General features: G+C 34.5%; 2 protein-coding genes across 5 annotated transcripts in view; one reads left to right on the top strand and one right to left on the bottom strand.

The window, feature by feature from the left end:
• The window catches only part of LOC134273066 (trifunctional purine biosynthetic protein adenosine-3-like), a 32868-nt gene extending 8698 nt beyond the window's left edge, over positions 1–24170 (top strand). For 2 of the 4 annotated variants that reach the window (XM_062755234.1, XM_062755233.1), the window contains 14 exons: positions 1–84; positions 430–515; positions 8597–8765; positions 9384–9606; positions 16224–16449; positions 17105–17303; positions 17734–17982; positions 18150–18352; positions 18683–18836; positions 19131–19238; positions 19722–19855; positions 21838–21955; positions 22420–22559; positions 22644–24170. The exon at positions 1–84 is cut by the window's left edge and continues 4 nt beyond it. In XM_062755234.1, the coding sequence (XP_062611218.1) occupies positions 1–84; positions 430–515; positions 8597–8765; positions 9384–9606; positions 16224–16449; positions 17105–17303; positions 17734–17982; positions 18150–18352; positions 18683–18836; positions 19131–19238; positions 19722–19855; positions 21838–21955; positions 22420–22559; positions 22644–22823 (2273 nt within the window). In that variant the 3' untranslated portion in view covers positions 22824–24170. The remainder of the gene's footprint in view (positions 85–429; positions 516–8596; positions 8766–9383; positions 9607–16223; positions 16450–17104; positions 17304–17733; positions 17983–18149; positions 18353–18682; positions 18837–19130; positions 19239–19721; positions 19856–21837; positions 21956–22419; positions 22560–22643) is intronic. The other 2 variants (XM_062755235.1, XM_062755236.1) reach the window with 2 other exon arrangements.
• On the bottom strand, positions 1727–4038 carry LOC134273068 (uncharacterized). The gene has a single exon (XM_062755237.1). The coding sequence runs from the start codon at positions 4025–4027 to the stop codon at positions 2042–2044; it is 1986 nt and encodes a 661-aa protein (XP_062611221.1). The 5' UTR covers positions 4028–4038; the 3' UTR covers positions 1727–2041.
• Positions 24171–24939: the final 769 nt, after the last annotated feature.

Raw genomic sequence — 24939 nt, 5'->3', positions numbered from 1 at the left:
CAGACAAAGATTTGGAGATCATTAGAAAGGAGATATTACAGAGAGCTGTGGATGGGATGAAGAAGGAGGGCTATCCATTTATTGGTAAGATGTCAGTAGCCCAGTTTTATTATGAGAATCTCTTACAAAAATCTTTAGTGCTTTTGATGAACAGATTATAGCAGAATGGACTGAAAATTTTGTAACAAAAAACTTCATCACTATGCTATTCAGAAGGAGTCATTTTCCTTCATTCTTGTCTAAAATAATCAGAATGATTGTAGATTTAGTATAATTCATGATAGAAAAAGGGGCCCCAGACCATATTTATGTCAAATAATCCTTTAGTATTTTTCTAAATCATCCAATACATAAGCGATGCTTTAGAAGTAGAAAGGTCATAAAATAAGGTTTCCATGTTCTGTTTTGATGATAACATTTACATTGTAGGTGTTCTTTATGCTGGGGTAATGCTAACATTTGCCGGACCAAAAGTTCTGGAGTTTAACTGTCGATTTGGAGACCCAGAAACTCAAGTGAGTTAAAGTATAACTGTATACTAGTACCAGCTAAAAGCATAAGGAAAGTTTGGGCTAAATGAGAAAGTGGTCATAAAGTTTGCAAATATCTGCATATTTATTATTTGTATGCCCTGCAATAAATATGGCTGGACATGTACACACATATACACACACATTACGATAGGATACAAAAACAATATAATAGGATACATGCACGATATGATAGGATACACCCTTGATACGTAGGATACAAAACATTACAATAGGTTAAACACACATTCCAATAGGATACACACAAATAACAATAGGATTCACACACATTATGTTAGGGTACATGCAATATACAACAGGATACACCCTAAATATGATAGGATACATTATGATACGATATGATACAGACACAATATGATAAGATACATACATTATATGATAGGAAACACACACTATATGATAGGATATATGTAGTCCAAAATATCAGAAGTTTTCCAGGCTTTTCAATGATTTTGATATTTTACGTGCCAGGAAAATATCAGAAGCGGCACCATTAAGAAAACTGGAAATTTTGCCATCTTCAACCGGAGTTGATTTTAAATACTTGGAACTATTTCACTTCATTTTTATTACATAGTCATTCACCATTATTTTTCATTTAATTTTTTTTCAATCAAAATTTAAATTGATTTGTGCATTAAAACAAACTCAATGATGTTACTCACACATGCATAGATATTACTGCTGATTCAATAGTAGTGCATGTTGTAGGTTGAATTTTTTCCTGTTGACTGTATTTTTACCACAATTTCTAAGTTACATTAAGTTCCATGTGCCTGTATATTTTTCATTGTAAATCAGCGTCTTTTTTACAAAATGTTAACGTTTTGTTGGATTTCGATGCCGTTGAACATTTACGCAGTTCTAATTAAGTAGAATTATCAATGATATTACCCAATATTAAATGAAAATTAAACAATTGATGTCTCAAAAACGCTGAGGGGTTTGGGATTCTTCCACAAACAAATTTCACATACTGTTTCTGCAGAAGCAGTACGAAATCAGAACAAAGTTGTGAAAGGTATGACAACATTTCTGATGACATCGAGATACACAGAGTCATCCGTGCGTGACAAGCGACCAGCTGACATACAATTAAAGCAGAAAATTTATGTCGAGATAGCAGAGTAGTCGATATTACAGAGGTCGATGTATCAGAGTTTTTTTGTTTAGTAAATAACACCGGGACCAGGGATGTACGTCAACATATCCCAGGTTGTCGACATATCCGATGTCAGTATACCAAAGTTTACCTGTATATGATACAATGTAGTATTTTTCTAACATTGTTGGATCTCAGCCAATCAGAGAGAGGTAAATTTTTTAATCATATCATAAGTTGGAATAACTTCTCTATTCCTAAATAAAATGAGATTTTGGAATCAATGAAATGGTCTTTCATAAGATATTGTGGAATGAGAAGACATATTCTTACTATAAACTTTATCGGATTGGCTGATTGGTTTCTATATTTTACAAATTTAGTTATCTTAGTGACAAGTTCCCTGTATTCTCATTTCTGTAGCTGTGTGTATTTTATGGACTGGTTTTTGTCTGAGAGATTGTTGGTATGAGTATAGAGCAGCCTGGAGGTTCCCTGTCACCTGTTGACAGATCCCCAGAATCTGCCATGATATGTCTCTGAGATATAGAGGTATAAGCTGTCCCTGATCATTGTGAACAAGGGTCTGTAGATCATCTAGAGCTGTTTGTACCCTCATTGTGTCTGCATGTCTGTAGCAAAAAATCTGTAGCATGTATAATATTACAAATGGTGGGATATGTAATAAAGACTCCTTATTCCGTAGAGCAGACTGTTGTTCAGGTATTAATTCATTGATGTAATGGATTCTATTGTAAAGTCTGATATTCCTTGCTACAGCCTGTCTCATCTTTGTAGACCAGGACTGTCCCTCTACAGCCTCAGTATACATCACTGTATTAACATTATACTCATACATTAGGTATGGTTGTGCTAACTTGACCTTGATCATCTCTATAATAGATAAAGCTTCCATGTATCTAAGTGTCTTGTAATAATACATGGCTATGTACAGCATGTCAGTAATACAACCAAACTTGGATGCTAATTTCAGCATGTGATGGGAGATTTTGTCAGCTCTATACTTCAGTTTGTTTTCCTGTGTGTAAGTTTCCATGTATAACATAAAAGTAGTGTTCTGAAGGACAGAAGCTGTAAGTCTCTGTAATGTCATAACTTGATACTGTGTAAGGAGGTGTGAGACCATCATCTGTTCTATTGTATGTAGATATCTCATACAGGTTTCTAGGTTTGGTGTGTAAAGTGTGTCATGTTTGTTTATATCCGACAATAGCTCCATATCAAACTCAGCCTCAGAAATCAGAGTATGTTCATCTGTACAGATGGAGAGGTTGGGGTTGTGAAGGACATTTACAATACAAGACCTAATGGAGGGACTGTGTAACAGGAATACTAAACCTTGCTTATAAAACCCATACAGTCTTATAAATAGCTGATGTTGGGCTGCACCATGGACTTTACTCGGAAACATGTTGTTTTGGGGAATGAAAAAGTTAGGACAGACTCCCTCATACACCCACTTAAGGATGAGTTTAAAACAGACCCAGAAACATTCCAGGAGAGTTTGTGGACACCACTGTTGTAATGTATTCTGTTGAATTACCCAGAAAACTGCTGTCTTCATGTGATAGGAACACAGTAATTTATCATAATTACTTAGTCCATTGTTAATTATTTCTGTTAAGAACAATTTAAGCAAGCCATATGTTAAGAATTGACAGTGATTCATAGCACACACAAGTTTTTGTTCTGCTTGAGAGAAAGAAATTCTCCATTCATTGTTTTCATGATGTCCTAGCTTATGTCCCATTGCTACAAAGTGACAACCATTTTTTACTATGTCAGCAACAACATGAGGCTGGGGCCATGAGTGACATCTGTCTATCCATGTGAAGGCAGAAGGAGGCCAAAATTCAGAGGCAAAGCAGTAGGCAGAATCATATTCAAATGTTCCATGAAATCCACTGGCACAGGGTCCATGTGGGGTGGAGTCAGAAAAAGAACACCAAAACTTTCTGTATTCTGAACTAGAGATATAATACCTGTTATTCACTCTAACACAAGCTCGCTGGACTGCTGTGTGTACACATGGTGACAGTAAATATAACAAAGTGAATCCAGGTGGACTTTCAGAAGAGTCACAGAGGATCAGTGTTTTTCTGTGTGTGTTGTAATACTGAGACTGAGATAAGTCCCAGATCACACGGTGATTATTTGTCCACAACATAAAGTCCCTATCTGATCCTTTCAGTCGGAATCCTTCTTTGTAACTTCCACTCACTATCATACTGCCCTTATCACCACTCACTTGATTGTTCACCATATCCCTGATGTCCATCACATGTCTCCTCATGGCTACCAGTTGTGAGGTCCCAAGTTTATCACACAGTCCCATAAACAGAGACTCTGACATTCGTTGTAGGGTTGTATTCCTAATGATGAAAAACAGGGAATTTTATGTTATATGCAAGTATATATTATGCCATTTTAGTAAACCATTCAGTGCTAACATAATTTTGAAGACAACCAAATTGTTATTTCTCCAAACAGTGATTATGATAAATTTAATCTTAACATACTTAAGGTTATGAGAATAGTCGCATCTCTTGGAAAAATTGGTGAATTTAAGTTTAGCAGCGGACAGTTGAACCTTCTTTAATAGTTCCTATAGTTGCAAATAATATGGAAAGATGTTTTTAAGATCGAGTTTGTACACGAAAGATGATACAGTAATTATTGAAACATACGACTTTTGCGAAATACTTTATATTATATAAAATAACTCCTTACTTTCATTCTGTTTTGTTGTCGTTCATAAGTTATGTAACTGATTTTTTAAAAAATTATTGTGCTATAGACTTCATAGTAATTTTTGAAACCTTGAATGACTTAATTTACTTACATATCAGAATCAAACCATCAAATTTAGTGCAGTTTGCTAAGAATTCATACATTTTTGCCATTTGACTTAAATGAAATTAACTCATAACCTTAAGTATGTTAAGATTAAAATAAAATTAAAAAGGCAAGACCTAATTTTGAAGCAACTTTATTAATAACTCTTTCTTTCAGAGTTATACGCGGGTATATTAAGGCAACACATGGATCAGAATTCGGCGATTTTACACTTTTTTAAAATTATTATTTAACACTAATAAATCGGAAAAGTCAAGGATAAAACTTTTGCTATAAATATGCATTCTATAGACTTTAATGGAACTTATACTACAGTAAGCACTTCGCCATGACGTCACCACGTGATGTCTATAATTAGAAAATATGCCTTAATGAAAAAGTGAAAAGTTCAACACTACCCCGGGGATAACAAGTTTTAATTTGTAATAATAGTTATGTAAAAACATCTCGGTATCATGAAAAGTGCTGCTAGAATCCTACTGTCCTATCACAGAAATAATTATTAAACACTTTCGGACGAAACCTTCCCAAAATTTTTAAATTTTGATCATAACATCGAAAAAAATGCATCAATTCCCGTCAACCATACGATTCTAGCAGCACTTTTTAAAATCAATAGAATAAGAACTTTAGATGGAAACAAAAATTAAGATTCAAGGTATGCGGCGTAGTGTTGAACTTTTGCATCTCTTTTGTTACAAACGACAGAGGAAAAGCTGATCGGCAAGTAAACGCCCTCCCTGCTTTAATTTTACGAAAAAATTCAAGAATTTTATTACCATACCTTATTCATAAGCTTTATTCCCACATGAATCACACATGATATTCCTTATAAATGCTTTTAAAATCCGATTTCTAGTGTTTGTTTACATGAATTTTCGTTACGTTTCACTTTCACTCTGCTTCTGCATGATCAACAGTTATGACGTCACGGGTTTGGTATTTAACCCCTGTGATAACTACAGAGGCCCAGTAACGACAAATTTTCGTTTATATTATGCCTATGCATATTTTGATTCATTTTTACGAAAACAAATCAATCTTAGATATCGATTTTAAGAAATTGTTATCTCTAAACTTCACGTCATATAGCTTACTATGACGTCATATCATATAGGCAAGTAGAATATTTGGTTGTAACCTTAACCTACCTGCATATATGTAGGCCCTATATATTTTTTGTCATCCTTGAGAAAATGATGTGTAGGCTGCAGCCTTTTAGCCTACATGGAATATACTCCACTGTTTGTTTCATCATCCAAAATGAAATACCTGGTATTAGCATTATTTAAAAAAATATGAATGGAAACAAGGTAAAACCATCGAATGTATTGAAATGTCAAAAGGTTCTGTCAAAAGGTTGTACCAACTTATAAGTGGGTCAATGACAAATCCCTCCAAATTTACCTAAAAAATACAACTGACTTATAGGTGGACCGACTTATAGGCGAGAATATACATTAATTTTCTTGATTATATAAGCTTATTTACCATGTTTACATTTTACTCAAAACTTTCAAAAATTTCTGTTACTTTCAAAGTTGATCCAAAATATGTTTTACAAGTGTGTACATGATTTGTTCTCAGCTTATAATTTTACAAAGAACAAATTAGAAGGAAAAACACATTATATATGCTAATTGTACAACAATTAAGTTAATCAATGCATCACAGTACTATATTGAATGATACAGACATTGCAGACATTTTAAGTACAATACACATTAAAACTTACATTGCAGATGTGAAAATGGGGTCCATTTTTACAGATTAAGATATGAAAATTTCCAGGTGCTATATATAAATTGTTCGAAAAACCCACTAAATCTACTTTCATTTCATATAGTGACTGATGGACAAACACCACCAAATGTTTTCCCATAGACTTCCATACAAACTTGAGCCCGTGTAACTGATACATATATTGAATTTTGGGCAAATGGCTTTCTTCTCGTGAAAGTTCGAGATCTCATAAAACAAAACATGCCAGAAAAAAATATACAGTGATGGCACTTTTACCTTCAAATTCCAATTGTTTACAACTAGGTGTGTCAGCACCAAATGAAAATCTATAACCAAAGTGCCTAGTCCTTCCTTTAAATTTTTACCTATAACTCGATCCTATATATCTCAAAGATGCCCATTAGTCTTGATATGAGATTTTTATCAACTTTATTTCATTTGTCAAATACATATTAAGTAGTCTTTTCTTTTAATGACCAATCAGGTGCCAGGTAGCATTTTCGCCGCCGCACAAATTTAGGTGTCCAAATTGTCTGCACAAACATGTGTTTGTTTATGTGGGAGTCTTTCCTGATCTCTTGCTAGAATCATAAAATGGAATCTAAAAGAATTAAAGGATGAAAAAAGATTGTAAATGTTTATGGAAATGATTTCAATGAAAATCAAGTTTTGACAATATAAGGCCTGGCACCAGAAATTTGAAATCATTGGGTTTCAAGGCAAAATAAAAGAATATGAATTATTAAATTAAATAAATAAATAAAAAAAATAATTTAAGGATGTTTGATCCTGAGTTTTTGAGCGGTTTTGGTCCTGTCCTTTATTTAAAAAAATCAGTTAGTGCATCATTTTTAAGTTCTAAAATTAAATCTGGATTCTACAATGCAAATTGAACTATATTCAATGAAATTCCATTCAAGAAGAATTAAGCTAGGACCTATATTTTGTGGCAAAGATTTTTTTTTAGAAGAAAATGATCTAGAACAGTATACTGTTAATTTTAGATTCCAAAAGGAATCTATTTTCCATGCTGGTTGCACACAAAGCTGTTTTTTTTTTTTGCAGTGAAATGTGTTATGCTGAAATATGTATTAAATTATTTCTTATGAATTCTTTCAACTTCAGAAGTGTGACAAATATAGTAAATATATTCCGAAAATCTGGGAAAAAAATTAAGCCAATTTTACCATAAAATTTACACTTTTTTTTAGTATTATCTGAAAATTTACATACACCCCCAATTATGATGTTTTTTTCTAAATATTTAAAATAACTTAAGACCTATTTGCTTAAATTCAGAAAAAGTTTAAGACTTTTAGATAATTTTCTAGCTTATTAAATTTTCAATGCCCAAAAATTCACATTTTGTTTGTGCAGAAAGGTCAAATAATTGATTATAAGAAGCTATTTGAAACTTTTTTGTAGTCACAATTTTAAAGTGTCTTTTTTTAAATAGACTTGGTCTAAGAGTTAATTTTGTTTCATGTTTTAAATGGATGAAAATATTGGAGGGAAAACGTCGAAGATGTAATTTTTATTAAGACACAAATTTTAGTGCAAAAAAAGTCATATGAAATATACTGTAGCGCCAAAGAAGCATATTGACCCCAATTTTTTTATTTGAATTTTAATTAAGCTACGTATGTAGAAACTAAAAATATACTACGCAAAAAAAAGTTTAAGACTTTAAATATCAGGATCGAACATCGTTAAAATAGAATTATGAAAGAGGAAGCCTTTTTTATTGACAATGAAATTGATAGGGAAGGTACACTTTATTATTCATTTATATTTAATTTAGATTTGTAATCTTTTAATTTATTACTTCTAAAAATTTAAAGAATAAAATTATTTTTTTATCAGAAGTTTCTAGTCCAGATGAGTAGTTAATTTTTGTTTAATTCAGACCTGACTGTTGCATAACGTAAATCTGGAAATTTTTGCTGTAGATAAATTTTTAGCAAATTTGCGAGTTCATTGCATTCGCAAAAATATTTTTCTGAAAAATAAATTACCAATAAGAAAATGTAAACAAAACAGAGGTTATTCGTAAAATTTTGAAACGTAAAAATTAATCAACATCATTTTGACCCGAATTCGCAAAATAAAATCGACGTAAAAATTTCCAGGTTTATGGTATTTCAATTCCATCCAATTTATCCATAAATTTTGCCTTTATTCAGAACATTCCTAAATTATGAATTTGATTTTTGTATATTTTCATGCAGCTGGCTATTCTGGATTTATGATTCTATCAGACTAGTGTATGCCACTCATCCATTCAATCATTTCTTAATAATTCTGACTTCTGTATATTTTTCAGTCTATCCTGCCTCTACTGGAGTCTGACCTGTATGAAATATGTCAAGCCTGTGTGGAGGGAAAACTCACCCACAACCTCCCACAGTTTACCTCTGACCTGTATACAGCGGGGGTGGTGCTAGCCAGTGGGGGATACCCTGGGATGTACAAGAAAGGGTTACCTATCTCAGGTATATAACACAGGAATTTCAGAAATTGATCAAATTAATAATTATGACAGAAACTCCCATTCTTATTCCCTGTGCTTGAAAAGTAAATCCTCCATTTTATGCCACCCCCCCTCTTGCGGCTGTCAGTCCACCATCAATTTTTGTTCCTTTTCATTGCAGAGATTCATCATAAAAAATATCTAAGTCAAGTTTTATTTAAATTCCAATTTTCTGCAGTTTCCATTATTTATACACTGAATTTGACAACAGATTTTTCTGTTATTTCCTGATTATGACAAGGAGCACAAGGCGGGTGTGAACGGTGGTGGGGATGCTCTCTCCTCCATGGCACCTGATCCTACTTCTGATGATTTGGAGGTTTGTGGTTGCTCTGCTCCTGCTTTTTATAGCCATCTAGGACAGAGTTATGCCCCTTGGACTTCCAATCATTTTTGGGAGGGGCACAAGTGTTTTACAAACATCTAGCTCTTGTTAATGTTTGAAAAATTGCATGTTTGTTTTTATAAGCAATAAAGAATATATTAAAATTTTGAAGAATGGGTTATAAACCTTGACATTCATAGAAAAATATGTCCACAACAGAAAAACAAGAAATGATTCCTTTGTTCATTATTATAGGTATAGATGGGGTGGAGAAGTTAGGACCCAGAGTTCTGGTGTTCCATGCAGGGACGGCCAAGCAGGAGCAGGGTATAGTGACCAGTGGTGGGCGTGTCCTGGCTGTCGTGGCCGTGAACTCTGACCTCCAGTCAGCCTGTACAGAAGCTGAGAAGTGGGCAGGGTTTATCAAGTTTGATGGAGTGTATCACAGATCTGATATTGGATTCAGGGTGTTGGACAGGTAAAAATATTCAGGCAATGCTTAACAGTGGCGGATCCAAGAATTCCGTAAGGGGGGGGGGGGGCAGTAGAAGGCGGGTGGAGTGGTGGCCCTGGATCTGCCTTTGCTTAACCCTTTAACGCCCAGAGGCGCCTTTTGACGCCTTTTCAGCATCACGAACATTTAACTGCTGGCGTTTTGTTAATAACTGGGATACAACAAAACAATTGATATATTCGTAAACTAGAGAAGAAACTGAACATTTCTGCCACACATAATTTTTCTATATGATGCTTAGAAATTATCGTAAACTTGAACCAAACATTGCATATCCTACTAGGAAGTTGATAAAATTACACTTAAATTACTGATTTTATGCTATCTTCTGTGGCCTTTAACTAAATTTCAACAAACAATAAAATTTTTTAAAATGCCATAAACCAAAAGTTTGATATTTTCCCTATATTTTTTGTTACAAACTTTTTAAGGTGCGTGCATTCGTTACGGAGATATTTATTGTTGAAAATTGGATCTTTTTAGAGTAAATCATAAAAAATGCACTATGACGTCATAAATGTGACATTTTACATATGTACAATGGAATTGTGTATGAACGCAATGTAAAAGGAACTGATCCTTTTGATACTTGGAACAATTAATTTTTATACCCCCGCAAACGAAGTTTAGGGGGGTATATTGGAATCACCATGTCCGTCTGTCCGTCTGTCTGTAGACAAGATTTTGTCCGGACCGTTTCTCAGAAAGTGTTGGATGGATTTGTCTGAAAATTTATACACTTATTATTCACCATATGAAGGTGTGCACCTGGGATTTTCATCATGATTGGATGGTTTTTCTGCATTTTACAGGCGTTTTTCTTTTTTATTTTGTGATTTTGTTTGGGTCATAACTAGAAAACTATTAGACTTACAATCATCAAACTTTGACAATTTATGCATCTTGGGTAGACGGTGTGTCACGACCTATTTCAAGGTCACTGTGACCTTTAATTTAAGTGATTTTTTTTATAAAAAAAACTAAGTCTTTAAAATTTTAAATTTCATAATGATCCTTAAAAATGTAAAAAATATATTTGTATCCTTATTAAAAAATGCTAAATTAAGTAAAAACTTATTTTTTATCGTATACTTTACAGCAAATTCTATAACAAATGTTAATGATTTGAGAGGAATTCAGTTTGTCCCATGGGCATAATTATCAAGCACTGGTCAAGGAGAATTTTTGATAGCAGAAATGTGCATGTCAAATTAGAGAGAAATTAATGAGTTCATTGTCGGTTAACTGGCAAGAGCATCTCTAGATCTAATCTTAATTTACCTCTTGGGAGTTGGGTCAAAAGAAATGGCCTTATAGTTGCTTGTGTTAATTAAGAGTTCTTGATGGCTGTAGTTCAGATAAAGATCTTTCAATTGGTGTAATGTAATTAAAACAAATTGATGTTTTAGTGTATGATTAAAACTGAATTAGTATTGTATGATATAATTAAAATTAATTATATATATGTGTTAATTGAAAAAAAAATTACATTTCAATTTTCATATACCCGGTATTTGCAACAAATTGCAGTCATGTCTCACTTGAATTTTATAGTCTAAAGAATAATTAATTTTTGAATTTTTTTTATTAGACTTTAGCATTTCCATTATTTCATAATATTGCAATTTATAAACAATTTAAAGCTGCAGATGGATATTTGTTAAGCTCTAACACAGCCAGTTTAGAATTATATGATGTACTATTTGTTTTAATTAATCCCTACACTGTAAGTCTCTTAGAGATGTATGTACAATATTTTCAACATGATAAGAAATGGAAATTAGATCATTGAAATCTGTGTCAATCTGTTAATTAAGGTTACTTGATTTTCTTGCACCCTAACCAATTTATGATTATCAACAATATCTGATGGGCTTATCATGCTGTGGCAAGGCATTTTATTAGACAATAGTGAATACCACTTACTAAATCCATAAAATATTTCTGAATATTGGCACCTACTCTGAAAAACCCAGCGGGGGTATTTGTCCCTATTGGACAGTTCTAGTTCTAAATGACTTATTAATAAAGAAGAGTTAATGTTCAACATGATCTGAACAATTAACTTAATTAACAAATAATTTTTCCCTAGCTTTGGGAGAGATATTATGCACATGTAGTAATATATTGTCCTTTGCTCAGCGCTTCAGAAATCCCTTTCGGTTTGTGTCATTTTTACATGTACTTAAGAAAATTAATCAAATAATTAAATATCATCATTAACATCTTACATATCATTTAAAATAAAAAAAAAATTACCGGTACAAGCATATTCATGGGCATCGAAAGCAAAGTGAAAGTGGGGAGGGGGGCTAAACCAACAAAAAAGGTACAACTAATCCCAATTTTCGTTCATGAAGAGAGTGGCGTATCAGAAACCCTTGGCTAAAGAAGATGAATGCCTATATAACATCTATTTTTTTCAACCCCCCTCCCCCCCCCCCGGTGCCGACGCCTATAATATTTATAATATAGTCAAGCATATTTATAATTTAATCTTTCCTTTATACAATCAACATTTTAAGTTTGCTTTTTTTCGAGTATTAATATTTTTTACTTTGAAAAGAGAAATGTTTTTTTATGAAGGCGACAGGCTATATATCGCAGTTAGCCATTTTTATTATGATGTAACAAATAAAAAAAATGTATCACTTTAGCATCCATATTTACATTGAAATCACGGGGAATACTAGCGGTCTAATTTTCCTTGTTGATGAGGGAATATATGTTTGTTACCTACTCAAATTACATGGAAATGAGGCGATAATAAAATCTTGAAATTTTTAGTTGAATTATGTCCCTTTCTGTTACCATACTAACCATAGTTATTATGTACACAGAGGGGAACAAAGCTTGAACATCCATGTAAGGTTTATAAGCGTCGGAGATTCATTTTAATGCGACTTTGAATAAAAGAAATAGGGGAAAATGCCTTTTCAAACAGTCAGAGAGAGAGAGAGAGATGTCACTGAGGGGTCCGAAAAATCTGACGTTTTTCCAGTCTGACGAAAGCCAGCCCCAACTATTTCACTTCGTAACAAAGTGAAAAAGTAGGGGCTGGCTTTAGTCAGACTGACGTTTTTCTCGCTTTTTTTCTTTTTACGAAACTCGTCTTTCCGTTTGTCTCGGCTCCCCCTCTGATAATTAAAATCAATGTTTTCCCATTATATTCCAGCTTAAATTTCACAGTTTATTTACTTTTTTTACAGAACTGTAAAGCGTTTTTAGAACTAATGCTTCTGTATTTATTATAAATATATTAATACATTTGCATGCAGATTTGTTTTACATCATAAGAAGGTTCCTAGTCCAATGACTGGTCGTAGTCTTCACCCTTTCATTTCATTTGTAGACCAGTAAAAAGTTCCAAAGTCATGAACACTCGTATTAGTACATGTGCTGTAATAGCTGCAGATCGATAGCTCTCCGAAAAAAAAATATATATTGATAGACCGGAGAGCTACAGTGCCACCCATTGAAAAAAACTGTATATTTATTGCGCACAAAAAGTTGCGCCTGGTTTTGAATTGATTCTTCCAAATTCTTACCTCAGTTGCAAAAAAAATGGAAAATTTCAAAATTTTACTCTCTCCTCTAAAAAGTTCTCTTGTAGTTGACATTTGAACGAAGCATATTGGACTGAATTATCTTTGAAACCAAAATGGCAGTATAAATAAGCGAATTGTTCGATGATTGCAATATCAGGGCCAGGACTATTAACAATTATGAGGAATGTTTTGTTGTGGAAAGAGGCAAAGAATATGTTAGGAACACACGGTTTGTAATATTTTGAGATTACAGCTTTAAAAAAATGGAGAAATAAATCGAGAACCGAGCGCATTTTTTTGTGCGCAATAAATATACAGTTTTTACGATGGATGGCACTGTTGCTCTCCGGTCTATCAATATTTTTTTTTACGGAGAGCTACAGATTTGCAGCTAGTGCTGTAACTAAGTTGTTATAATTAAATAACGATGCAAAAATTTTACACTTTGCTATACGTACGCCTATATTTGCTACCATCATTTTTTTTTAATTTCACACTATGTTATTGTCTTTTTGAGTTTTTTTCACGGGGGGCGGGGGTGGGGGGAGGTCAGTTCACAGTCTGAATAACATAATATCTATAACATATTTTGATGAACTATCACATGTATATTTATTCAAATAATTTTTGTCAGTCCTCACAGAGTTAAAACAAGTGTATCTTACTTGATAAATAAGAAAATTTGGGATAAACTTTAAAAAAAATTCCCTCATTGAATAGTCTCTTAGAGATTAGCCGGGATTACAAGTATCTATATTTATAGGAATTATACTGTTACAAAAAATAAATAAAACCGAGCGAGTATGCAGAACTTTTACCAGATGATCGCACGAAAATAGCAAAATGCGCCACTGGAAATCAAAGTCACCTGTTTGTTTTTTAAAACACTGTAGAAATAAGTCTATGAACGTTAAATCAGTAGTATCGGGAAATTCTGCCTAATGAAGCTCTACAATTTTGGTAAAACTGTGTTTTCACAGCAGAAATCGGCGGAAAATATTTTTTTAAAAATCTCCCTTTCAACTATAGTGAGTTGTTATTCAACAAGTACATTCCCAAGCTTTTGTCGATTCACAAGGGGGGGGGGGTTATTTTTGCAGAGAAATGTATATTTGTTTTTATATGAGTTAAACCTATATGCCATTGGAGGAAAAAAATGAAAGATCATCTAGATAATCCATATCCACAAGTAAAAAGAGTTGTAATTAAGAACAATTAACAATTTGACACTGTACTAAAACAAAAAATTAACTAGTAATCACTATATATAGTGAACGGATGTTTGCAGTAAAATTCTCATTTTTATTGAACTCAGGGGGGGGGGGTTAAATGTAGGATGGAATCAAAAGTTAGTGTGCATAGTTCTTTGCGATGGCCCGTTGACCTTCTTTTGAAACTTGTTCATAAACTGATGATATTGTATGTTCGAGTACATAACAGGTTTTGGGGAATTCTTAGGTTCAAATTGCTGAAATCTGCAGGCAATCTATTTTATTCTATAGTAATACTTTAGTAAATAGAGGGGACATTTGATGTCAAAAACAACTGGGCATTACACATGTACATCTAAACACGTGGCACCGCTCACGGTAGAGCTATCGCTCAGTGATCAGGAGGTCGTAAGTTCGAATCTCGGCAGCGACAAACCTAAGTTAATATACATGTGTAAATTGTTCCTTTGGCACGTGATGGGCACTTGTAGTGAAAGCTGTGGGTCCTTTGGATGAGACCTTAAAACCGGGCTCCCGGCAAGCGTTGGCATGATAAAGATCCCTTACTGCTCAATCACTCAATGGCCGTTAGTGCCACGAAAAGGTCAAAGGTCGGTTTATTGAGACATCTTTTTATGAGTGAAACATTAAAATTTTTCAATAATAAAATCAATTCAATACATGTGACCTTTTCCCCAAAGAGCAAAGAACCGGGTATTTGAAGCCAAATATTTTCTGGTATGAGTCTGATAACATCAAATTATTATTATTATCTGACAAAAATGAGATACTCTTTAGAGCAATATTTTTCCTCATCTCCCTTCGACGAACGTTTTATTAATGTCAATTTTTGTAACTTCATTTGTAATTCAGTGAGCAGCATGGTATTGAATTTAAATTTCATGTTTTGTTGAAATCGTAACAATTTTTAAGATGTCCACTTTTCAAAATTCCGATTTTTGTTACCATGGCAACAATTTTTTTTTGAAATAAAAGTACTAAAATAAAGAACTGTGTATGTAAGTGTTCTCTACATGTGTACTAATTTTTATTGAAATCAACGAAAAACTGTTAGAGGGAAAACGATTTCAAAACTGGTCACTACAATCATGCAACTGTAATTGCACAAGGCCTTACCATGCTTACGTATAGCAGACATTATCTAATTGTCAAACCCTCTCTTTCAAATAAAATTCACCAGCATAACTTTAAACTAATTGAGGATATGCTTTGTTTTAATAGTATCACTAAATCTTCTGTTGTGGAAGTGTTATTTGTAAATTTGTTTGTATTTTTGGGAAGTAAAAAAGAAGAAAAACGAAAATTTTGGCAATTATGAGTCTTATTCGTTGCCATGGCAACCGCGACGTCATTTTTCTCTACGTAATTGAATAGTTTAGAATTTTACCTTTCAGAAAATATGTAGGTTGCTTTATGTAAAAGTGACTAGAAAATGTCGAAATTTCTATTCGAAAGTTTTTAGTCAATTTTGCTTTAAAAACGCAAAATCTCTGGTAGTTAAAGGGTTAAGAAAGATTTTTAAACTGCCAATGTGAGAGGGTCCAGTGCTTGACTCTAATTATCCTCCAATCTTATTTTTGGTTGTCTCTCTGTAATTTACAGATGAAATTGCATACATGAGAAGAGAACCCTCTCAAAACATTTAGAAAATAAGATATAAAAACAAAATTGAAATAAATGTTATGAGTTTTATTTGTGAGAAATTTATACATATGTTAATCTTGGCTTGCTTCTGTAAAAATGTGTGATATTATACTTTATATACACTTTAGATTTCTATTGAATTCATGGAATATTACAGGCATCAAAAAACAATGTTACCCCAACTCTCATACCAAGATTCCGGAGTTAACATTGAGGCTGGTAACAGTCTGGTTAAGGCCATTCAGCCATTGGCTAAAGACACCATGAGACCTGGATGTGATGCTAGTCTGGGTGGATTTGGTGCTTTGTTTGACATCAAAGCTGCAGGATTTACTGATCCTATACTGGTGTCTGGTACAGATGGAGTGGGCACAAAACTTAAGGTCAGTTTATACTGGTGTCTGGTACAGATGGAGTGGGCACAAAACTTAAGGTCAGTTTATACTGGTGTCTGGTACAGATGGAGTGGGCACAAAACTTAAGGTCAGTTTATACTGGTGTCTGGTACAGATGGAGTGGGCACAAAACTTAAGGTCAGTTTATACTGGTGTTGGGTACAGATGGAGTGGGTACAAAACTTAAGGTCAGTTTATAATGGTGTCTGGTACAGATGGAGTGGGTACAAAACTTAAGGTCAGTTTATACTGGTGTCTGGTACAGATGGAGTGGGCACAAAACTTAAGGTCAGTTTATACTGGTGTCTGGTACAGATGGAGTGGGCACAAAACTTAAGGTCAGTTTATACTGGTGTCTGGTACAGATGGAGTGGGCAAGAAACTTAAGGTCAGTTTTTAGTCAGTTATGGTTTGATGGGGGATTTATTCATCACATTTGAAGCTATATTTAATTTCTGGATGATTGAATGGTAGCATTTACTTAAGAATTATATTTTTGGTACAGATTGTTCCACAAAACTGCCACAGTCCTTAGGCAAGCAGTACAAACTAAGGTCCATAATCAGGTCTGTTATTTATTATTGCTTTTGAAGAATACATGTTTTCAAGATCGAAATACAGTTTTTCTGTATTCTATTCATAGATAGCTCAGGAAGTGGGTGACCATTCGACCATTGGTCAGGACTTGGTGGCCATGTGTGTAAATGACATCCTGGTACAGGGGGCGGAGCCTCTGTTTTTCCTGGACTATTTTGCCACAGGTCACCTGAATGTAGACACAGCCAGGGAAATTATCACAGGGATAGCCACAGGCTGTAGACAAGCCAGGTGTGCCCTTGTGGGTAAGATTATAATGTAGACAGGCCAGGTGTGCCCTTGTGGGTAAGATTATAATGTAGACAGGCCAGGTGTGCCCTTGTGGGTAAGATAATAATTGTATTTAATGTTGTCTCCACTCAAAGTAAATCTAGTACACCAGGAAACGTTTATGTCATTATATTTCACATCAAAAAGATATTTAGCTCTTAATGAGTCAAAACATCATGTTTAAAATTTGACTTTTTGGTATAGCATATTCTCAATAACATAACATACATATATATTGAAAATAATCTTTTCAATGTCAAAATTTCTTGAATTATTTTTTCGAGTAACTTCTATATTAACGACTTAGAAATTATCTGTACTTCTTTATGTGCAACTCTTTACACAAGGCTGAGAATAAAAATGTTCCCTGTACAAAGTCCCTCAGCATTGTTTTTACCTGCGTAGGGGGAGAGACAGCTGAGATGCCAGGAATGTATCAGGGAGGGGAGTACGATCTGGCTGGGTTTGCTGTCGGAGCTGTGGAACGTGGACAAATTCTACCCAGGATGCAACAGATGCTGGAGGGGGATGTTCTGATTGGTTTGGCTTCCAGTGGTCTCCATAGTAACGGGTTCAGTCTGGTGAGGAAGGTGGTGGAAATGTTTGGGTTGAGATATGATGCTCCCTCCCCCCTCAGTAAAGGGAAAACCCTGGGTAGGTCACAGAAAAAAAAACTTTCAATCATAGTGCTTTAAGATTATTAAATTTAGAGGAAATGAGTTTATAGATTCTTGTTCATTATTGTATGATTTATACATGTATGTATAGTTTTGTGCACAAGTTATTTTTTGATATTCATATACCTGGTATTCTTTTTTTAGGAGAGGAGCTTTTGGTACCCACAAAGATTTATGTCACAGAATTACTTCCCTTGATGAATCAGGGTCATGTGAAAGCTTTTTGTCACATCACAGGAGGAGGTTTACTGGAGAATCTCCCCCGCGTTTTACCGGGACATTTGAAGGCTCAGATTGATGCCAGCCTGTGGGTGATGCCTGCAGTCTTTGGTTGGCTGGCTCACAAGGTAAAATACCATGATTTACAGTCCTCTAAAAGGGGTGTTAAATCTAACACATAAATAAGACATTTGAGGTCAAAGAAGCCCTTTTATGAACCTTTCTGTTTGAACTGATTAATTCTTTTTTGTAATTAAAGACTGAATCTCTTTATATTAATGAGAGTGTGGATGATTATCAATGAAAAATCATACAAAAGTTCCAATGTACATGGCTACATATTCCTTGGAAAATGAGGAAAGATTATGATTAAAAAACAAAAGTTATTTTGGGGAAAATTTGCTGTTCCTTAATATAAGTACATTTGTATATCTATTTGTGTGTTTGTTGATTGACAGGGCAACATTACGGCCAGTGAGATGGCTCGGACATTTAACTGTGGAGTGGGTGGGGTTCTAGTGATTGACAGATCCCAGACAGAGTTTGTACTACAACATTTACTGACCTCAGGGCTGAAGGCCTCGGTCATAGGAAAACTTCAGGACAAGCAAGGTAATGTACAAAAAGGGTTTTACTTAATGTACATAAAAACCTGCTGATTATTTAAAACTTAGAGCAGGCCGTTAAAAGGAAAAAAAAGAAACACAGACTTTGTGTAAATTAAGCCAAGAATGTTTTTTTATGTGGTATAGAAGCTGGTAAACTAGCTACAATGTGTGATTTCTTCCTGAGACCTCTTTACTCATAATTGAATCATCTTTGTGTACAAATTTAAATTTGAAAATTTTAATTCAGTTTGGTTTCTTTGTTGATGAACAATATTTAGTGCAATTTTACATTTCACAGGGGGAGAGAGTGTTGAAATCAAGAATCTACAAAAAGCATTGACCGAGTCATGGAAGGTCCCTTGTGTCTCTAAGAAAAAGAAAGTTGGAGTTCTTATTTCTGGATCAGGTTTGTACTTTAGATTTCCTTGAAAAGAGTTCAGCTGAACCAGAAGCTCAAACTTTCCTGGTCACAGTTTGTCTTGTATATCATCATCAGTTTACAATTTTTACATTTAATAGCATCAGAGCTTTAATTTTTTAATGCTAATTTTATGTCCAGGCCAAGCTTTACAAAAGAACTGAAAAGTAAGACCAAAAGAAAAGATGTGTTTGTGAAACACTATGCGCTCGGCGGCAACAGTTTCAAAAAGCTATTTTTAGCACTTAAGTCTGAGTCAAGGTCACAAGGTCACTGACCTTGGTGTCAGTTGAAAGAACTAAATTAGTGGAGTATGTATACTAAATATGAAGTCTTGATCTCTCACAGTTCAAAAGTTATGCCAAAGGTTAAAGTTGACAACAAACAGACAAACATGACAAAACAATATATGCCCTCAATATAGCAATCCGAGTGCATAAAAAGACTCTGAAGATATTTTTATTGTTTCAGGAACCAATCTTCAGGCTTTGATAGACAGCACTAGAGGAGAAAATAACAGCTCTTCTGAAATTGTCCTTGTCATCTCAAATAAGGCAGGGGTACAGGGACTGGAGCGTGCTCAGAAGGCAGGGATCACAACTAAGGTCAGTCCTTAAAAGGCAGGGATCACAACTAAGGTCAGTCCTCAAAAGGCAGGAATCACAACTAAGGTCAGTCCTCTAAAGGCAGGGATCACAACTAAGGTTGGTCCTCAAAAGGCAGGGATCACATCTAAGGTCAGTCCACTAAATGCAGGGATCACAACTAAGGTCAGTCCACTAAATGCAGGGATCACAACTAAGGTTGGTCCTCAAAAGACAGGGATCAAAACTAAGGTCAGTCCTCAAAAGGCAGGGATCAAAACTAAGGTCAGTCCTCAAAAGGCAGGGATCACAACTAAGGTCAGTCCTCAAAAGGCAGGGATCACAACTAAGGTCAGTCCTCAAAAGGCAGGGATCACAACTAAGGCCAGTCCTCTAAAGGCAGGAATCACAACTAAGGTCAGTCCTCAAAAGGCAGGAATCACAACTAAGGTCAGTCCTCAAAAGACAAGATCACAACTTAGGTCAGTCCTCAAAAGACAGGGATCACAAATAAGGTCAGTCCTCACAAGGCTGGAATCACAACTAAGGTCAGTCCTCAAAAGGCAGGGATCACAACTAAGGTCAGTAATCAAAAGGTAGGGATCACAACTAAGGTCAGTCTACTAAAGGTAGGGATCACAACTAAGGTTGGTCCTCAAAATGCAGGGATCACAACTAAGGTTGATCCTCAAAAAGCAGGGATCACAACTAAGGTCAGTCCTCAAAAGGCAGGGATCACAACTAAGGTCAGTAATCTAAAGGCAGGGATCACAACTAAGGTCAGTCCTCAAAAGGCAGGGATCACAACTAAGGTCAGTCCTCTAAAGGCAGGGATCACAACTAAGGTCAGTCCTCAAAAGGCAGGGATCACAACTAAGGTCAGTCCTCAAAAGGCAGGGATCACAACTAAGGTCAGTCCTCAAAAGGCAGGGATCACAACTAAGGTCAGTTCTCAAAAGGCAGGGATCACAACTAAGGTCAGTCCTCAAAAGGCAGGGATCACAACTAAGGTCAGTCCTCAAAAGGCAGGGATCACAAATAAGGTCAGTAATCAAAAGGCAGGGATCACAACTAAGGTCAGTCTACTAAAGGCAGGGATCACAACTAAGGTTGGTCCTCAAAAAGCAGGGATCACAACTAAAGTCATTCCGCAAAAGGCAGGGATCCCAACTAAGGTTGATCCTTAAAAAGCAGGGATCACAACTAAGGTCAGTCCTCAAAAGGCAGGGATCACAACTAAGATCAGTCCTCAAAAGGCAAGGATCACAACTAATTTTGATCCTCAAACGGCAGGGATCACAACTAAGGTCAATCCTTAAAAGGCAGGGATCACAACTAAGGTTGGTCCTCAAAAGGCAGGGATCACAACTAAGGTTGGTCCTCAAAAAGCAGGGATCACAACTAAGGTCAGTTGGTCCTCAAAAGGCAGGGATTATATCTAAGGTCAGTCCTAAAAAGGCAGGGATCACAACTAAGGTCAGTCCTCAAAAGGCAGGGATCACAACTAAGGTCAGTCCTCAAAAGGCAGGGATCACAACTAAGGTCAGTCCTCAAAAGGCAGGGATCACAACTAAGGTCAGTCCTCAAAAGGCAGGGATCACAAATAAGGTCAGTAATCAAAAGGCAGGGATCACAACTAAGGTCAGTCCTCAAAAGGCAGGGATCACAACTAAGGTCAGTCCTCAAAAGGCAGGGATCACAACTAAGATCAGTCCTCAAAAGGCAGGGATCACAACTAAGATCAGTCCTCAAAAGGCAGGGATCACAACTAAGGTCAGGCCTAAAAATAAATCTTATGATAGATTTGGTCTTAGATGGAGATATTGAATTCTAGACATTAGCTTAGAAGTCATTGATTTTTCTTCCATTTTACTATAATGCTAAAGACACTGAACTCAGGGTCAAGTCTCACTTTTAAGCTTGGTGCATTTCACATTAATCTGTTGAAGTGTAGCTGTATATAACTTCATAAGAGTGATGTTGATTGGTCGTTTTGTTGACAGGTGATTAACCACAAGGAGTTTGGGAGTCGTGTAGAGTTTGATTTGGAGGTAGACAGAGTTCTGAGAGAGGCCTCAGTGGATATTGTTTGTCTGGCCGGCTTCATGAGAATTTTGTCAGGTCTGTAGCCATACTACCAAAAAACTAATCCAATAGAAACTTCTCTTACATATATAACAGGATGTATAATGTTACTGTACATATTGTTTGGAGTGATTCATGATATGAGGCAATTTAAGAATAAGATAAATCTCTATAATAATTTTGGTATCCTAAATTTTGTGTAGCGATAGAAACAAATAGTAATCCAGCAGAGAATTCTCTAACATATAAAACAGGGTGTACAATGTTACTGTACATATTGTTTTGGAGTAATTTATAAGGGTTTGAGTATGAAAAAAATGGAATATTCTTTTGTAACTGTTAAATCTGTTATTTTTGATACTTGTTCAATCCATTACACACCAAGATTTAACACCTACATTAATATTTTGAAATGTAGGGTAATTTTTAGTAAAAAGTTAGTATAAGATGCCATACATGTTACATTTAATGAATGACTGAGGAAAATCTTTGTTGTACAGGAGAGTTTGTGAAGAAATGGAGGGGACACTTGTTAAACGTTCATCCCTCACTGCTGCCTTCCTTCAAAGGTCATAATGCACATGAACAAGTCCTGGCCTCGGGGGTCAGGATTTCTGGGTGTACGGTCCACTTTGTAGAGGTCAGTACTGTTTTTCAATAGATTGATCACCTTATAATGACTCTAATTTCTTCTAAGTGATCACCCCTGCTTACTTTGCTCCAGGAGGAAGTTGATGCCGGGGCCATTGTTGTCCAGGAGTCAGTTCCGGTGTATCCCAGGGATACTGTCACCTCATTGGCTGAGAGAGTAAAGAGGGTGGAGCATAAAGCCTTCCCACGAGCCCTAGAACTGGTGGCCAGTGGTCAAGCGGTTCTGAAGGATGGAGTCATACAGTGGGGTTAGAGAAAGTGGACAGAGGTGTAATACAATAAGATAAATCTACTCAGGAAAGTATAACCGGAATATTTTTTTCAAAGACTAAATAAGTTGGATCCATTTTTTTTTCAAAAATATGCAATTAATTAGAAATTCATTAGTGCTCTACAAATGTATTTGTAGACCCCTGCTATTCTGCTTTGTTTATGCTTTCTCCTTGCAAAAAGTAACTTTTTGGACCGCACTTTAAAGGAATCAACTATTCAGTTTTATTTGATTATTACAGAAAAAACCATTGCTGCACAAACAAAGAAGTAGCCTTGTGATATTGTTATATTATTAATTTTTTGCAAGAATTGCCAAGAATACAAATAAATACAATAGTTTCACAAAGAAAAAAAAATTTAAACATGCTATCCATAAAATTTGGAACTCTTCTTTCCTATAGCTTACCTGTCTTTGTATACAGACATTTCTTTTTTTAAAAAACTTGCAAATATGAAATTCTACAAATATTTTTTGCATTTATCTATGGTTTGATTCAAGGAGATGTACTATAGACATGACATTTTGTCTCAAATAAGACATGATTGAATACATCTTGCAGCAAAACACCAAATCCTCAAAAAGGAAGAAACAAGCTCTCATTACTAAAATAAAGGAAAAGCGAAGACAAATTTAAGGGAGATAACATACACTGTTGAATGAAGTTTGTATCTATCTGAGCCATTAATTTGAACCATATTGTTTACCATTGTCATATGTTACAATAGTATGTGATGTAAGAGTGTAATAAAATCTATAATCAGAGTTAATTTTAACACTACACTGGTATCAGTTGCTTCTGTGTATTTCTTTTTTTTTTATTATGAATTTAATTCTAAGCATAATAAATACAATGGTGACCATGTTATTTGACGTCTATATACCATACACAAGAATCTGAAATATTTGTTTTATTGACCTTTGAACTTTTGTCCAATATGTCCATCTTGATCCTCATATTTTACAAAAAGACTTATTTACTTTCTTTTTCACCTGTCAAGTTGATTATAAAGTTTAAGTCTGAACAATTTTTGTTTTTTGATTGTTTGTAATGCAATAAATTGTGATTTTTTTTATGGTTATTTTCTCTACATTAAAGTGAGGAAACCCAAGATATGTACATTAAAAGTGCCATACTCAGAACCATCGTATTAGTTTTATGATATACATGTAGCTTAAGTTGTAACTTACTAGTATTTAAGAAAAACATAATACTCTCCATATATGTGTACATTCAAAATACTAACATTTACAAGTACATTGTATGTGATCTTTATTATGAAGGTCTTCAGGCAATATGGGTCTATCTCATATGTACATCCTGATATATATATACGTTTAAAAATTGATTATGAAGGTCTTCAGGCAATATGGGTCTATCTCATATGTACATCCTGATATATATATACGTTTAAAAATTGATAACTTACTAGTATTTAAGAAAAACATAATACTCTCCATATATGTGTACATTCAAAATACTAACATTTACAAGTACATTGTATGTGATCTTTATTATGAAGGTCTTCAGGCAATATGGGTCTATCTCATATGTACATCCTGATATATATATACGTTTAAAAATTGATAACATTATTTCTTGAATACTGCATCAATTCTGTAAAACAGTATAAACTTCTGATTTTTGAAGATTAAAATGTGAAAATCAAAATATGTACAAGTGCCATACTCATAACCAAAATGTAAGCTTTATAGCATATTATCAGTTTGTACACATTGTATATAGCTTAGATGTAACCTGTTTAATCAGCTGTATTATCCCCTTTACATTTAAATGTATATATCTAAATGTTTTGTGTTTTTTGTTATTGTTAAAGGTAATAAAGGAAAGCAAGTAAAGTACTTTTTATTAATTGTTTATAAAGTAATGTACTTAAATGGATGATGGTTTTTAGGGATGAGATTTTTACATTTTAAACCTGACTCACACTTTAAGCCATGGTCCTCTTTTCATGCTAAAATCTAGAATCTATCTTGCTTTTGTGAATTTGTATTGTTCTCATTTTTTTTAAATGTAAAACAATTTTTTCTAGCAATTACAGATTTCCATAGTGTTTTTAGTACTGTAGAAGTACTT

Source organism: Saccostrea cucullata, unplaced genomic scaffold (assembly GCF_032062105.1).
Source record: "Saccostrea cucullata isolate Sc308-1 unplaced genomic scaffold, CSIRO_AGI_Scuc_v1 ctg3532, whole genome shotgun sequence".
Lineage (NCBI taxonomy): Eukaryota > Metazoa > Mollusca > Bivalvia > Ostreida > Ostreidae > Saccostrea > Saccostrea cuccullata.
The sequence above is the reverse complement of the archived record's forward strand: the minus strand, read 5'-3'. Positions and strand labels throughout refer to the sequence as shown.

Excerpts from the sequence above, each read along its gene's own strand:
- LOC134273068 (XM_062755237.1), bottom strand. The coding sequence starts at position 4,027 with ATGTCAGAGTCTCTGTTTATGGGACTGTGTGATAAACTTGGGACCTCA.